Genomic DNA, 16114 nt, shown 5'->3' with positions numbered 1-16114 from the left:
CAATTCACTAAAAAAGCTAAAAACACCCAGCTAGAAATGTTTTCCTATATTTATGTCCATATAGGGTTAGCGGTATTACAGTTGCAGAGGTACCCTCTGTGCCTTTTAATTAAAACGCCCCTTCGTCCTGGTGTGCAGACTGGTGAAAAAGCTCCACGCCCTACATACAAAAAGCTTCGACGGGCCATGGGTTCCAGATTTGATCGTGGAGAGAAAAGGAGGACATCTGCTTCGAGGATTGGCCCCTCTTTTCGACCGTTGGCGTTCTCTGCCAATTCCTGCCGGCATATAGAGATATCCTGCTCTCGCTCGCTGTTAATTAGCGTGGAACATTCTCGGCGACACTAACGATGGGATCGTTAAAAAAATGGGTACAAACGCTTTAAATGACGGAACGGCTACCATGTAATGAGGACCTTTTTTAATTTGATCCGACTGCGATTTACTTCGTTTAATGTCGATATTTTTTTTAATTAAATTAATTAAATCAACACCTTTTATTTCAACTCAAACGACGTCGTTCAACCAAACAATTAATATCAATCAAAGTTTCAACGTTTCGAAATGAAGTGGATGTCTCGTTACCGATCAAGATGTTAACAAAGGGATAGTCACGTACTTACATTTACACAAAACTAGCGTTCAACTTGCTTGCATACGTGTTCTCATCATTACAATGAAACTTTCCGGAAAGTGCAAATCTAGAACGAATCGTTAAAGGTTGACACACCTCGGTTGTGAGATCGGCCTGGTCTTTAATTAATTTTGTTCTTGCCATCATTACTGAAGCGAAACAGCAATGAGCAGACATTCGTTCCTATTATTATCATTTCAACCGCAACGCTTTTGTGTGTATACGCCAGATAGGTGAAGTTATATGATGACGTATAAAATGTAAAATGTATAGACAGAGAGAAATTGTAGAAATCGTTTTGTTTGCTTGTTATAAAAACTAACAGATTTTAATAACGGGTGGAAAATAGGAAAAAAAGTTATATTTATTTGAAGAAAAAAAATTGATGAAAAAACTTTTTAATTAAGAGCCCTTTCAAACAATTTTATTTCAATCAATTCAATAATAAGTACAACACATTAAATTAATCAAATTAATTGTGACCAAATGTTCCAATAGGTTTTGAAAGGATTACCGCAGTTCATAGCAGTTAATTTTGAGTATTGTATCATTAGCTTAACAATCTCAATAATAGCAATTGCCGCTATTAAACATGGTTAAGTACTGAGATAGAACGCAAACTGCGATTTAGCTCAAACTAATACTACGTATATCGAATATATACGAAGCGAAGCAGATTTAACGCTGGAAATTCCTGTATTCGATAAATATTTGGTGGTGTCGAAGCGAGCTTAAGCAAATATGTTCTAAGAGCGGAGACTCCCTATAATTTCTTTGGCAATGCTCTAAATTCCAAAGCGCTACAACATCTCACGAAAGGGTTTATTAGTAATTCCTTGAAGTTTACTAAGAAATAACTCAAAATCCATAATTTCTAGTTAATAACTAAATATCTAAAATATTTTCTAATTTAAAATGATTTGTGAATTTTGCCAATAAGTTATTGTGAGCTAACAAAAGTCGAAACCCACTAAAACTAAGTAAGCAACACCTACGTAAAGACTTTTTAGCCAAACTCCATCAGAGTTAATAGCTTTAAGACCATTACACGATACGCCAGTTTCTCCCAGGGGATGGAAAAGCCGTAGAATGGAAATGGACGTACACACCACGTCGAGTTAACCAGACGCCGCTTGTCTGTTGTGTTGCTGGAAAGTTCCTGACCCCAGCACCTAACTTTGTATAATTGCTGTATCTTACAGCTTTGGGTAAGTTAGAAATTATTTCAGGATGAAATACCCTGGTTTTAATTAAAAGTTATCTATCTCACATTAAAACTACATATTATATCAACAACATACAATGATATCAACAAAAATAATTGTTATAATTTATTTACGATGTGGGTTACCTCCATATCCGTGAGCGGACATTGATCGGTAAATCGATAGATTATGCCTGATTTGACAGCGTTCGCACAATATATCACGGAAAACTAGCATGAAATCCAGCAGAAATAAATCAAAATATTCAATACCACGCTAGTTTACATCCGCGGATTGCCGATGGGCTTTCGAGTAAAAAGTTGGATCGCTTTGAATTTTAGATACACAGAAATGAAAGAGTTACTATATAAAGTGAAAAAGAATTGCGCTCGGAATATCAAAGGAAATCGCTTTCATCTTGACTACTAAGAAATAAAACATATATTAGGGGGTTTATATTTCGCTAAAAGCTTGACCAATATTTCTAGATATGAAGGAAAAAATTTGCTGACACAATAGGAGATCACTGCCCGGCTTATTTATAAGAGGATATTAGGGTTTCTCATACTTTTCCGTGGAGTTTTCAGAACAATATCGTATATTGGGTTAGACAGATGGTCAAGATTCAATCTTTTAGTTACAATCGTTTAGATTCGTTAGGAAGCTTTTCTTTTTATTTATTTCTTCTTTGTTATATATTTTTAGCCTACCAAAAAAATATTATAAGATATCAAAGTTATTGTAAGTGAATCGTCGATTAAATGAATTAATGAAAATTCATCAATAAAAGATGGATTTTTAACCACAAAAAAACTATAAAATTCACGGTTCTCCTATTTTTCAAAATTATAAAATAAGTTGTATATCAATCAGATTTTCCTCTATAAGAAAACATATAATTCGTTGTTTCAATTTGAAAGAGATTTCCGAAGAGAGCCACATTTCCGGTTAAAAAAAATAAATTCGTATGGAAATAAATGGAAATTAAGCTATAAGGAATTTAAATTTAACTTTCTTTTTTTATTAAACGGAAACTATATCAAGAAATTACAAGTAATTCCAACTAGGTATCAACATTAAGCAACAAATGGCGGTATGATTTGATTCCTTGTGCTTCTACTCATTTAAACCACCGCACCTCTACTGTTCTTGCCACTTTCAACATATGTACACGTTTAATGGCTTAACTTTTAACTTCACGTTAACACATCTATGAACCGTAAACTACCTTACAAATTCTGTATCATTACTCGTTTTGAAGTGATTGTCTCATGGTTACGTGCAAAATGTGAAATTTTTAATCTCAAATAAAATCTTCTACTTTCTAGGTTTTGATTTTTTTGTAAAAATAATTTCAAAATATTTATTCATTATTTGAGGAGCTCTTATGTTAAAGCGCAAAAAGTGCACAAAATGTAATGATTTTTGTGAAGATGGTGTTAGTACTTTTTGCTAGTATCTGCTCTATAGTCAGAATGTGTTCTAATAACCTCTCAAAAGTTTACATATTTAAGTCCATCGCTAGTTTGAATTTCTGTTACAGCCTCCATTTCTTCGAACGTGTCCCCACCGTGAAAGCTGTTTTTCTTCCATGTGTTTTAACACTGGCACAGTATTTAATTTTTGCCTAATCTCACTGCTTTTTATTTTATCAATTCTGCTTAGTCCTAGGACTCGCATCAAATACTTCAACTCCGTAGCTTAAATCTTACTTTTCTCGATGTTCTATAACGAACAAGACTCACATCCTAAAGTCAATACAGGTCTAAATACCGTTTTGAAAACTTTTAGTTTTGTTTTTTGCGGTCTTCAGTTGTTATGCTTATTTCACTTTCCTCTGATGTTATACACACAACTTTCGATTTTTTAATATTTAATTTAATTTAATATTTCTTCAATGTGTTATTTCATATCATAAAGTTATATTGTAGATTCCAGCACCTATACGTCATTCGCAAATGCACATTATCTCATATACACTTTTTGCAAGTTTCGGGGATCTATAAGCATTTTTCTGGTGTTTTAGTGATATTCCTGTATAATATCGTCAATAAACACCGTGAACTATTCCGGAATTAGTGTTTTTCCCAGACGTAATCCTTTGTAAGTCATATATTTATTCGATTATCTGTCATTACTTATTATGTAATTTGTGATGTTCTTATAAACACTTAATCATCCTCAATAATTTATTTTATACTAGTTTTTGCCTTGTGTATGCATTTTTCTTGCCAGCTGTCTTAAATTAAATACATGGTCCTGACTACCTCTTCCTTTCTTGTTTACAGTTCGTGATTTGGATAATATATATGTTCCGGTATATGTTCGCAAAGTTTTAGTACAGTACTTAATAGAGTTATTTCTCTTAGTTTTAGCTTTCTTTATTGTCTCCTCTTTTATGTAATTGCAGTAAGCATCCTTTTTGCCAATCTGTCGGTATTGTATCTTCTCTCCATACCTTGTTAAATTCCTTAGCAAACAGTTTATTACAACCTCAAACCATTCTTTTATTCCAGTGTCTCTTATTTCCATATTTTTTCCGAAATCTTTATCATTTATTTTTGTTTTCAAGAACTTTTTACCACTTCCAGAACTTTTTTGGAAGTAACATTTCCATCTTTCTATTATCTCTTCTTCCTATGTTAGCATTACCTCCTGTTTTGCTTGTTAATTTCTTTTGTCGTTTGTTACAACTTCTTTTGTATGTTCCACAAATCTCTTTTGCTACGATTCGACAAATTTTCTCTTCTGGGCTTACCTTGGTTTCCAATTTATTTGTTATTGCTTGTTCATAACTCTTAGCTTTCTCATGTTCCGTTAGTTTAATTTTTTTCATCGTTTCGTGTTGATTCCTTTTTGATCGATTTTGTTCATAGTTTGGTTCCTTTATAAAGGATAAATTTTTTTTGATACCACCAAGTAATGATTGTTATTTATTTCGGATATTCTTCTTACTTCAGTGTCCATTACACCTTTTCTTTCCTCTCTCCGCACCAAAACACAATCAATTATGGAATTGTCTTTTCTACATGGTTCACCTCTCGAATACATGTGCATATCATTGTGTGTCATATCATGTCATATATGCTAACTCTTTTTCCAACTCTGCTATTGAAGTCGCTGACTATGATAATTATTCATTTTCACTTGGCGCGTATACCACAACATCTGAGCTTCATCTACTATAGTCGCAGTGGGAATTTGTTTGGACATCCGTTCTCATTTCTGTATTTTATTTGTTGTTTTTGGTTTATTATATAAGCTACTCCCCCTCCCGCTCTTTCGTTCTAGACCACCTCACTATATATCATAATATATCCTCCAGTTATTTCTGTATACTCTTTGATTTTTATCTCTCTTACACCAAACATATCCATTTGGGCGAGACTCCTCTATCAGTTCATTTTCTTTGCCTCTTATGCCCCGCACATTCCAAGTCCTTTCATTTCTTTCGTTATATCAGCCTCTCCTATCTCATATATATTTCTTCCTCTTATTATTAGGTTATTGTGTCTGTTTAATTCAAAATATAGTGGAGGACGTTAATAAACTCCAGCAGTATATTCTTGGAGAACATATGCTTCTATGAGGAGAGCTGCATGTGACCAACAAAGGACGTAGAAAAAGCTGACTAAAAGTCATTATGTCAAGCTTTATGAAGCTAACTGTTGTATATATATGTCTTATTTGTGTAAATGTAGCTTAGATAGTTTCAGTTTTGTAACATCAAAATATTTAAGTGTAAAAAATAAGATTTGGTACCATATGGCTTTACACAATAAGTAACAAGGAAAAAAATATATTGAAAATATCTTTTTCAAAACCATAAAAGATTAAACATAATAAAAATACATAATTTAGTTGTCCATTATTACTAAACAAGGCAGTATCTATGTAATTGCGTAGATTAAACGTCTCTAGTACACTGTAATAAGCAATTTCAAGGGAGTACCCTCAATGACAGGGTTCACGTATCCTTAGTACCGTTTAATGATTATGGTAATTAATGGGAATTCGTACTCGAAACACAATTAGATAGGATCATAGAATTGTTGCTTACCGACTACGTTCAGCTGAATGAAAATATTGGTGGGCGGGTGTGATGATACTTGACATTCGTAAACACCAGCATCCCTTGCCTGGACGTATTTGATCTGTAGGGTCCAGTCCTGGAAAAAGGAAAAGACCTAATTTTAAGGTAATTTTGCTCAAAACTACGTGCTTCAAGTCATGCGAAATATATTTAATTTATTTAAAATTTTATTCTTGTTCTATTTTGCGTTACATGAATATTTACAATTCATCACTGCGGGGTTTCATAAATATGTAGGTATTCTAAGGGCAGATATATAATATTATATTTGCCGCTTTAATTATTTTTGGAATGAAAATTATTTACAGCACGGAAATAATAGTAACAAAATAAATGAATGAATTGGGTGTATCAGTTATTATTTGTTAAATATCATTTTAAAATAGAATTCGAGGAATATTTGTGTTAAATTACATCCAAATTACGAAAATATTTTGGATAATTAGTCGTTCTATTATACATCACAATATTTCTCCTAAATACCTACACTTGCATTGATAAACAATAAATAATAAATAAATTTTGTTTCATGTTATTCAGAAATTAATTGAATAATATAAAAATTATCTTATTATTAGAATGATTTTTAAATATTATTACGCGAATTATTATCTTTCTATATTATCCTGGAACATAGAACCGCCATAACCACAATATGCATCGCTTACTCCCTTCGGTGCCATAGTTATTATGAATAAATTTCAGCGGGTGGGCTGAAAATTTTATTATATTTATTCATAAAGGGCCCACGTGAGGCCTTGACGGTTCAAAATGTCTTCCTGGCATCTTTGTCGCTGTTGGCGTCCTCGTCGTGGTCTTAACGAATTTCCACCTTAGTCACGTGACACCCATAAACTACGCGAAATGACGACGACGTTCACGTAAAACTTTCAAGTCGTATAACGATGACAACTCTTTACGGTGTTCAGATAACGTTGAATGGCTGTCGAGCTCTCGAAACTCATCACTCTCCTTGGCCTAAGGATGTTACATGTTTAAAGCTTTTCCTCAACATTTTGGTGATCGTATACTAAAAATAGAATCGTACTATGTTATACAAAACCGATTTATTTTTCATTTTATTTCGGTGAAAGATTGATGTTTATTATTATTAATGCAATATGCTAAGTATTAATGATAATTTTACATTAGCATTATATTATTACAATGGTATTGGAAGAAAATCCGATTTATATGCAAAAACTTATTGTAAACATAATCGGTGCATTTCCGGATTTACTATAATATATGGTAAATTATTAACTGAAATTATAAATCAAACAGAATTGATCGGGCGGGCTTGATTGCAGAATGGAATATGAACCCCGAGGTGTTTAAATGTTAAATTGCAAATTTTAATGTTAGGTCTGCAACGATGAATTATAACTAAATGAATAAAACGAATAATATTTAAAAACACGTACAAATCACAATATGCACAATATTCATATATAGAGTGCGTCCGTAAAGTAGGGGATGTAGGCGATAAAATTATTAAAAAACAGTTTATGGAAAATCCCTAAAACGGATCCCTGAAGATTTAAATTTTTTAATTAATAAAGGATTGGAATAAAAATTGTTATGAAACTTTAATAAGATTAATAAAAGCCAAATTAACAAGTACAGAGGCTTGTGTCCGTAAACAAAATCATCTAATCAGAGCATATGTGATCACACAAGGGTTGAAACAAGTAAATGGGCTGCCTCCAACATTATATAGTCTCGTTCCTGAATAAAAAAAATTAAAATAGGAAGATCCAATCTACTGACCAATAAAACCATTCCATTGATTACGTATGCGGATGATATCAACATTATGAGTAGAACAATGAAAGATGTGGAGAAAATATTCACCAGAATCTAAGAAGCCGTTAAACTAGTAGAATTAAGAAGAAGAGTAAGAATAAGTAAGTAAGTGTTTAGAATAAGTAGTAAGAATTAATAAGCAAAGCCAAGACTAACAAGATTACGATGGACCACATCAAGCCTCTAAAAGTATATAAATACCTGGGAGTAGAGCTAAGAAGCCTTGGTGGAGGATAAGGTGAGATTCGAAGGAGTACTGTGTTAGCTAACATATTTGTTAGCTAACACAGTACATTTTGCACTGACAAACATATTCAAGTCAAGAACAATACACCGCAACATTAAAATTAGAATATATAAAATCCAATTATATCAGAATTCAGAGGCTACAATGGACAGGTCATGTTTTGCAGATGAATTAAAAGAGACTTCTAGAGTGCTAACAAACAGAAAAATGCAAGGAATGAGACCGACAGAAAAACTGTAGGGAAGATGGGAAAAGACCGCTTCAAGTGTTCAAAAAGGTCGTGACAAGTAAATTATTCAATATCAATGAAATTAAATCGTTGGACCGCCGCACCCACAAAAAGGAGAACAACGATTTTTTAATCGAAACGGTTCTCATCAATCGATCAAGCCTCACATTAACAGAGGAGGAAACTACAGTACTCACTAAAGGCTTAAATTACGTAGTCGCCTTGCCAACACCATACCAAGATTCTGTGTCCTTATAAGAACGGACTCCCGAGAAAATCAAAAACGTTCATTAAGGGTGATTTTATTTCTAGGATAGGAAATACCCCTGTCCCAGGTGTAATGCAATGCTTCGACAATGGATAAATGCTGATAAGTACATGCGCCCAAAATGAGCTAAGGATCAACACGTTTTTTGATCATAAACAGCAGCACAAGTTTACTTTTGATAATACGTGCAATTATAGCTCTACAAGCGATATCATAACCAGTACGCAAGTTCATCCAAGCCAGATTCTCGATAAAAGAATATTTTACCGATTTCAGCCGAACATCTAAAAAAGAAGAACCCAATCATGGAGGACTCAACCAAGATATTACATCAGAATAGACTAAGGGAAAAGCTACTTCTGAACCCAATTACACAAAACGATGATTCAAACGCTATATGGAATAAGATTAGGTCAAGCATAACCGAAAGTGCAAAAGAAGCACTCGGAACCAGGAAGGTGAACACAAATGGGGAAAAGCCAATTAGTGCCTACAAAATTAACATGCGGAACGACTAACGAGTACGAAAAGTACAAAACCGCTAAAAACAAGGTGAGGAGATTCGGGATCTGATAGAAACGTATTGGGAGAGATTTGCAGTGGAGATGGAACACGACCTGTACAGAGGGCTGAAGAGGATATGGAATGTACTAAGAAATAGGAAGAAAGAAGTCAATGAAAAGGTAACAACAATCAACTCCGTAACTCCCAAGGAATGGTAAGCATATATGCGAACCGTACATGGTGGTCAACGGGATAACGGGGAAGATTTCGGCAGAAGGAAGTTACGTGAATTTTGCAAAACACGGGACAAATTACAATTACATTGAGGTGATTGAACAGCTAAATACGAACAATAAAACACGCATAAAGACAAAAGGGGGTCTAACGGAGAAGGTATCAGGTTTAACAGCAGAGACGATATTCAAGCTGATTATGAACAAAATAATTCAAAACGTTAACGAAGTCAAGGACGGATACACCATGGGACATTATTCCTTGATCATCTCATGTTATGCAGATCATGCCCTTTTGATGGCGGAAAACGAGAACGACGTGCAGCGATAGCAATACCGATTCTAAACCACAGCGAAAGGACTAAACATGGAGATCGGAAACAAGGGCGGATACGTTAAAAACCAAAAGCATGGCACTAAAACACCCATCGAAATGAGAACGCTAAGGACGCTTAAAGAAGTAACCTTACGAGGTCAGATAAGAAGTGCAGCAATACGAGAGGAACTGAGGGTGCCTGAAGTGGCACGACTTGTGCAGGCAGAGGCGCAGATGTTGGAGATGATACGTGGACAAGATGAACGAGTGAGAGGTCGAGTTCGAGGAGATCTGTCCGACTACCGTCAAAAAGGTGATACGAATGCAGGACTTCAGCATCCCAAGAGGCCTGATGAAGCAAAAAAACAATATATAGTCTTAAATAATAAGAGGATGGAGAAGTATGGAGGCAAAAATTGAAGGAGACCTGGGTTCGACGAATTGCAGCGCTGCGAGTGATGAAGATGATAGCATTGAGGAAATCGAACATTTAGGATGTAGGTCCTTGTACCTGCATATCCGCTTCCTATATTTGGCTTCCTAATCATTAAAAATGCTTCTATCGAAGCCTTATATCCAAATCTGAATTCGTACGTAATTCGTTTTGTTAAACAAACCGGATAATTTGTTATATACTGGGAGGTATTTTGTTTTTAACAGCCCTGTATTTCAAGATTTTCAATCTATCAATCTTTTCATATGTGATATCTTCAAGGCCCAAAATTTATCTTGAAAATTTGAGATGACAGTGAAACTTAATGAAGATTTATCATCAACACAAAGAATCGACATCGAGAAATCTCCGATTTTCGGGACAAAAATAATACTTAGTGAATAAATTTAACATTTTATTTGATGACATCAACAATTTAATCAGTACTTTTCAATTTGTTGAATTGAATGTGAAATGTTTCGTACAATTACAATCAATTACACATCATTACGTTTAATTTACAACGTTTAATAATTAAATGAATTCCTTTAAAGGTTGTACTCCAAATTATAATAATTCAGATCGTAACTTTATATGTATGTGTATTTTTAAATTATTTTCACGAATTGTTCTGGAATTTATATTAATTTTGTAAAACATTTGAAAGCTCAATAAATGTATATTATTATTATTATATGTATGTAATTGATAAATTATTTAAATTTTTAATAAAAAAAATTTAAAACCAAATATGAACGATTTTAATAAATTTTAAGAATCGTATCAATAATTTTATTACATTCAAAATTCAATCGAATATGATTAAAAGATTATATTAACCAGAACACGTACGAATCTTCTTATTCAATACATTATGAATGGGAGACGAAAGGCGAACGGAAGATTACCGCGCAACGCAAATCCCTTAATATTCGAAAATTTAATTTCAACCTTGCTAGGAGACGAGTGCGGAAGGAAAGTTGCGCCAAGGCAGCAGCAGTAGTGGTAATTTTCGCAGAACTGAAAATCAATAAGCTGCACCTGCCAAAACGCCGGAAGGTGAACTCCTTCTAAGTACGTAATTAAATTGCTGCCGGAATCACTTTTCGTGAAGACGTTTCCGGTTTCCAAAAGAAGTAAATACTTGAGAAGCGTTCGGTATGAGAGGAAATTTCGTGAAATTATTAGTCGTCTGAGGGTGCGGCGTTAGGTTTCAATAGGGGGGCACATTACCAGCCGATACGATAAATATATCCGGTCGGAGCACGTAAAGGTTGCGGTTCTCTCCCCCATGGGCCCTGATATTCGATTAACCGGAATAATGGTTTGGACCGAATGTCAGCAGTAGATAGCACCGTCGTAATGTGTGTGCCAACCCAGATCCTCACTACATGTACCTTTGAAGACCTAAACTCTACTACACCGACCACCAGATAATACTATAAACTTCCTAAAGGATATGAGAAAATTTATTTTCAATTCAATTAAACTTTTTCAATGAAACCCCATATTTATAAAATAAATAAAGATAAAAATTAAATCTCGGTTTTATCTGATTATATTTTGATTTCAAGACATTCGAAAAATATTTTTATATTCGAATTATATTAAATCGCAGTATCTTCATGATAATTGGCGTAATAATAGATTTTAATTGTTTGTCTTCACAAGAATATATATTCTTTTTATCTTGTATAAAAATAATCAAAAAAACAAGAATATACTGTCGAGATCGTATAGAAATAAACCAACATCAAACGATAATTAAACATCAAAAGAGATCAAAAACAGCACAATAAATTATTTCTCCTAAAAGTGGTTGTTTCTTGTCTGTGGAAAGTCAATTATCCAGTAGTGCTCTCGTGTTGTTTGATTGTTGATATCCCGGTTTATAATACTTCATAAAATAAATTTATTGGATTTCTATAGAATGTTGTTTTTTGTTTTTATTTTTTTATTTTTACACACCAAGTTGGGCATAGAACATGATAAACCCAGAAAAAACAGCGCCTCGAAATTACAACAAAAAATAGAACAAAAAATATAAACATAATCATGAAAAATAGCGTAACATAATTATTAATTATAAAGATAACAATAGCATAACAAGTACGAAGGCTTTCACGGCCGGTGTTAATTGAACTAAAATTAGAACTAAAACTAAAAGTAACACTAGAAACTTTCGGGGTTTGCCGTGCGTCTTTTAAGAAAAGATTTGACGTTTCGGACAATATATAAGTTAGAAAACTGATTAATAATTATTTAACGCAAATTATAAGCTAATTATTAACTAATTGCGTCGCGTCCGGTGTGAGGCGGGAGGAGGTCTTCGTGTTCACCACCATCTTCCATGTTCTGCTAAGCTCCCAGCCATCTTCTGTTGACGTTATTTCTATGTCGATGGATTTCTATGGCTTCTCTTGTAAGTCTTTGGTAATATTTGTTGTCCCTAGCCAGTACCTTTGTTTGTTCGAAGTCTATTCGGTGTCTCTCTGCATGGCAATGTTCCGCAACCGCTGACTGCTGGATGATGTCCAAGTGGACAGACTAACAATGGAACAGTGGGAGAAAGCTGATCGTGAATTCCACAAGACCCGTGAAACGCACATCAAGAAGTTTGAATCTCTAGAACGCCGGATACAAAAGAAGAAAAGTAATAGTTTACCAGTAGAAACAATACCAGTAGAACAGATCGAGTGTCCCACTAACAAAAGACGAAACCACTGTGCTCGCCAAAGGATTGAACTACGCAATCGCCAGAAGGAAGGTCCCGAAAGAGGAAATCATCTGCGAAGTGGAAGCGGTTGTTCGAGGGATGTCCGACATTAAAAGCCGAAGAGATCCGACAAGAAGGTGCGAGAGTACTGAAGTCAGCAAAACCACCGAAATCCAACTTGACGGTTGGTGAAAAGATGGCACTCCGGTCTATTAAAGAAAAGTCAGAAATCGTCGTGTTACCAGCAGGCAAGGGGAATGCCAGCGTTGTTATGGACCAGAAAGAATATGACGACAAAATAATGAACCTACCGGACCCAACCACCTACAGGAAGATCAAGAAGGACCCCACAGACAGAATCGTAAGGGAAATGAAGGACCTGATAAAATCCACAGGAATTCCAGCAGGACAGCAGAAAGGATTGTTTGTGTAGGCGCTGGTATCATCAAGAATTTATGGACTACCGAAGATTCATAAACCAGACGTCCCCCTTCGTCCTATTGTCAGTGCCATCAACTCCCCAACATATCAGTTGGCCAAATATCTCGCCAAGATTCTGTCTCCTTATACAGGGAACACTGAATCATATGTCAGGGATTCTACACATTTTGTGGAATCGGTAAAAGGTATAAAGCTAGATGCTGAGGATATTTTGGTAAGTTTCGATGTTGAGTTTCTTTTTACAAGGGTACCCGTTAAGGATGCTGTGGATGGCCCCCGCCTGAAGCTCATTCCCGAGGGATTACCAGAATACGTACCAGATCTAATGGAGTACTGTTTACCGTCGACGTATTTCAGCTGGAAAGGAGATTTTTACGAACAGTTCGAATTGGCAGCCATGGGATCTCCATTATCGCCAGTTATAGCTAATTTCTACATGGAATTATTCGAAGAAGACGCTTTGAAGGAGAGCCAGTGAAACCAAAACTATGGCTCCGATATATGGATGACACGTTTGTAATATGGTAAAAAACGGCTCCAAGAGTTCTTGGATCATTTGAACGTTCAACATCCGATGATTAAGTTTACCATAGAAACAGAAACTGCCAAAAAACTACATTTCCTAGACGTGTTGGTCACCAGGACGACAAATGGTGATATGGAACTTGGTGTATATCGGAAGAAGACCCATACCAACAGGTATCTGCAGGCATCATCATCATCTCCAACAGAAGAAGTCCGTGATCCGTACTTTATTTCAATGAGCAGCGAGAATATGTGAAGGAGATAACTAGAAGAAGGAGCAACACTTTCTACGAGGCGTGCTATAGAACCACGTGGATTTATCTGTCTTCCCTATGTTTCAGGTGTGACGGAACGAATTGCGAGGAACCTCAAGAAAAACGACATCGTGGTGCGATAGGAGACGATCAGTAAGATTCGGAACACACTCCCAATAGCCAAGGACAAGCTAATTCCATTAAAAGGAGCGGCTATCTACCGAGTAGCGTGTAGTTATGGGAAGGTTTATGTTGGCCAAACTGGAGGCAACGTCGAGCGCCGCATCAAAGAGCATGAAACGGATGTAAGGCTGAAGAAGATGAAGCAGTCGGCGATTGCGGAACATTTCCATGCAGAGGGCACCGAATAGACTTTGAACAAACAAAGGTATTGGCTAGGGACAACAGATATTACCAAAGACTGACAAGAGAAGCCATAGATATCCATCGACATAGAAATAACGTCAACAGAGAAGATGGCTGGAAGCTTAGCAGAACATGGAAGATGGTGGTGAACACGAAGACCTCTTCCCGCCTCACACCGGACGCGACGCAATTAGTTAATAATTAGCTTGTAATTAGCTTTAATTAATTATTAATCATTTCTCCGACTTATATATTGTACTCCATTTTCGATTTCGTCACTTCGAACCAGTTTCTGAAGAAGGTTGCAACATGGCATCTGAAACGTCAAACCTTTTCTTAAAAGACGCACCGCAAAACCCGAAAATTTCTAGTGTTAGTTTTAGTTCAAATAGCATAACAAAATAAGAGCCAACAAATTCAGAATAGGCCACCAAAGGAAGAGGAAGCGACAGAAAGTAAGCGCTTAAATACCCTAATAGAGTTGCGGAAAATGTTTGTCGCCAAGCTGGTGCGCTGAAAATGATCGCAAGTACGAGCCATTCTCAGCATAGAAGAGTTTTGGAAAATGTTTGAGCGAGAAATAGGAGTATAAAACAAGTAATCCAGTCTGAGCAGTCGGGGTGCGACGCTGAAATTAATACTTCCTAGTAGTGGAGAAGAATCAATTATGTTATTAATGATTTTATAGCATGTTAACGCATCACTACAAGATTGACGTTGACGGAGTGATAAGAGTTTGAAACGACGACATGCAGAGTCGTAATCACCATAATCCATATTAATCCTGTAGCTGAAGAGCTTCAAACATTTCTTTTTAATTCCTTCTATTCTACTTATACAATAAAGTTGATATTGGGGATTCCAAGCTGAGCTACAAAAATTTAACACGTTGTGAACATATGCAAAATATAATACTTTAATTGCATTGATGTCTATAAAATTTTCTGTTGTTCTAAGCACAAACTCACCCCAAACCATACGCCAAACTTTGGAAACCACCTCGTCAACATGTTTCAAAGGTAAGTTTTTAGTCAAATGTCACACCAAGATCTCTAATATGAGATAGTCTCGACATTGCTGCGCCCCCAAGACCATAGTCGTATTTAATTAAGTTCAACTTTCTTGTGAAAGAAATTATATACCATTTGCTCAAATTGAGCGTAATAAAGTTTGAGTCGCAGTAAGTGTTGCAAAGCGTCAATGTCACGCTGCAACTCCCAGCAATCCAGACGTGAGGACACACGCGTAAATAATTTCAGATCATCAGCATACATTAAGCAGTGAGAATATTTCAAAACAGCAAATATATCATTAGGGAGGCACCGAAAAGGAACTAGATTTATGTCCTTTGATTAACACTATCTGCGTTCTTCCGCTCATATAGGAGGCTAACCATGTGATCAATTAGCCATCGATACCGTTTAAAATAGATTAGAGTGAATATGATGATCAATAATTTCAAATACGTTATAAACGGGCAAGTTTAAACAGTTATTCAAACAAGCTATTGCAACATTACTCAAATTATTTAGGTTATGCATTAATATTTATTTTCTAACACAACCGTCTTTTTTAATAAATATGGTGGAATTTTGGCAGCGAAAAATTTAACATGATGCAGTCTCACTTAAATTACAAAACAAACATGTTGGAAACTAAGCATTCAAAAATACGTTTTAAATTACATAAACCAATAATATGTATAAATAAACATTTTGAGAAAACAGTTAAAGCTAGTTATAAAAATTTGGTCGTGCAAATTCCTTCACTAATCATGACTTCGTCAGTAAGATTGAGGTTGATGAGTGTGATAAGTTCAAGACTTTGAAGTTTGGACTTTGTCA

General features: G+C 35.3%; 1 protein-coding gene across 4 annotated transcripts in view; it reads right to left on the bottom strand.

Annotated features, from left to right (window-relative positions):
- Nucleotides 1–16114, bottom strand: part of LOC111428558 (defective proboscis extension response 13) — a 262116-nt gene that overhangs the window by 35623 nt on the left and 210379 nt on the right. For 3 of the 4 annotated variants that reach the window (XM_023064252.2, XM_071197877.1, XM_023064170.2), the window contains one exon: nt 5900–6026. In XM_023064252.2, coding sequence (XP_022920020.1) covers nt 5900–6026 — 127 coding nt within the window. The remainder of the gene's footprint in view (nt 1–5899; nt 6027–16114) is intronic. The other variant, XM_023064245.2, reaches the window with a different exon arrangement.

This window comes from Onthophagus taurus, chromosome 7 (genome assembly GCF_036711975.1).
Source record: "Onthophagus taurus isolate NC chromosome 7, IU_Otau_3.0, whole genome shotgun sequence".
Lineage (NCBI taxonomy): Eukaryota > Metazoa > Arthropoda > Insecta > Coleoptera > Scarabaeidae > Onthophagus > Onthophagus taurus.
This window is presented reverse-complemented; position numbering and strand designations above follow the sequence as displayed.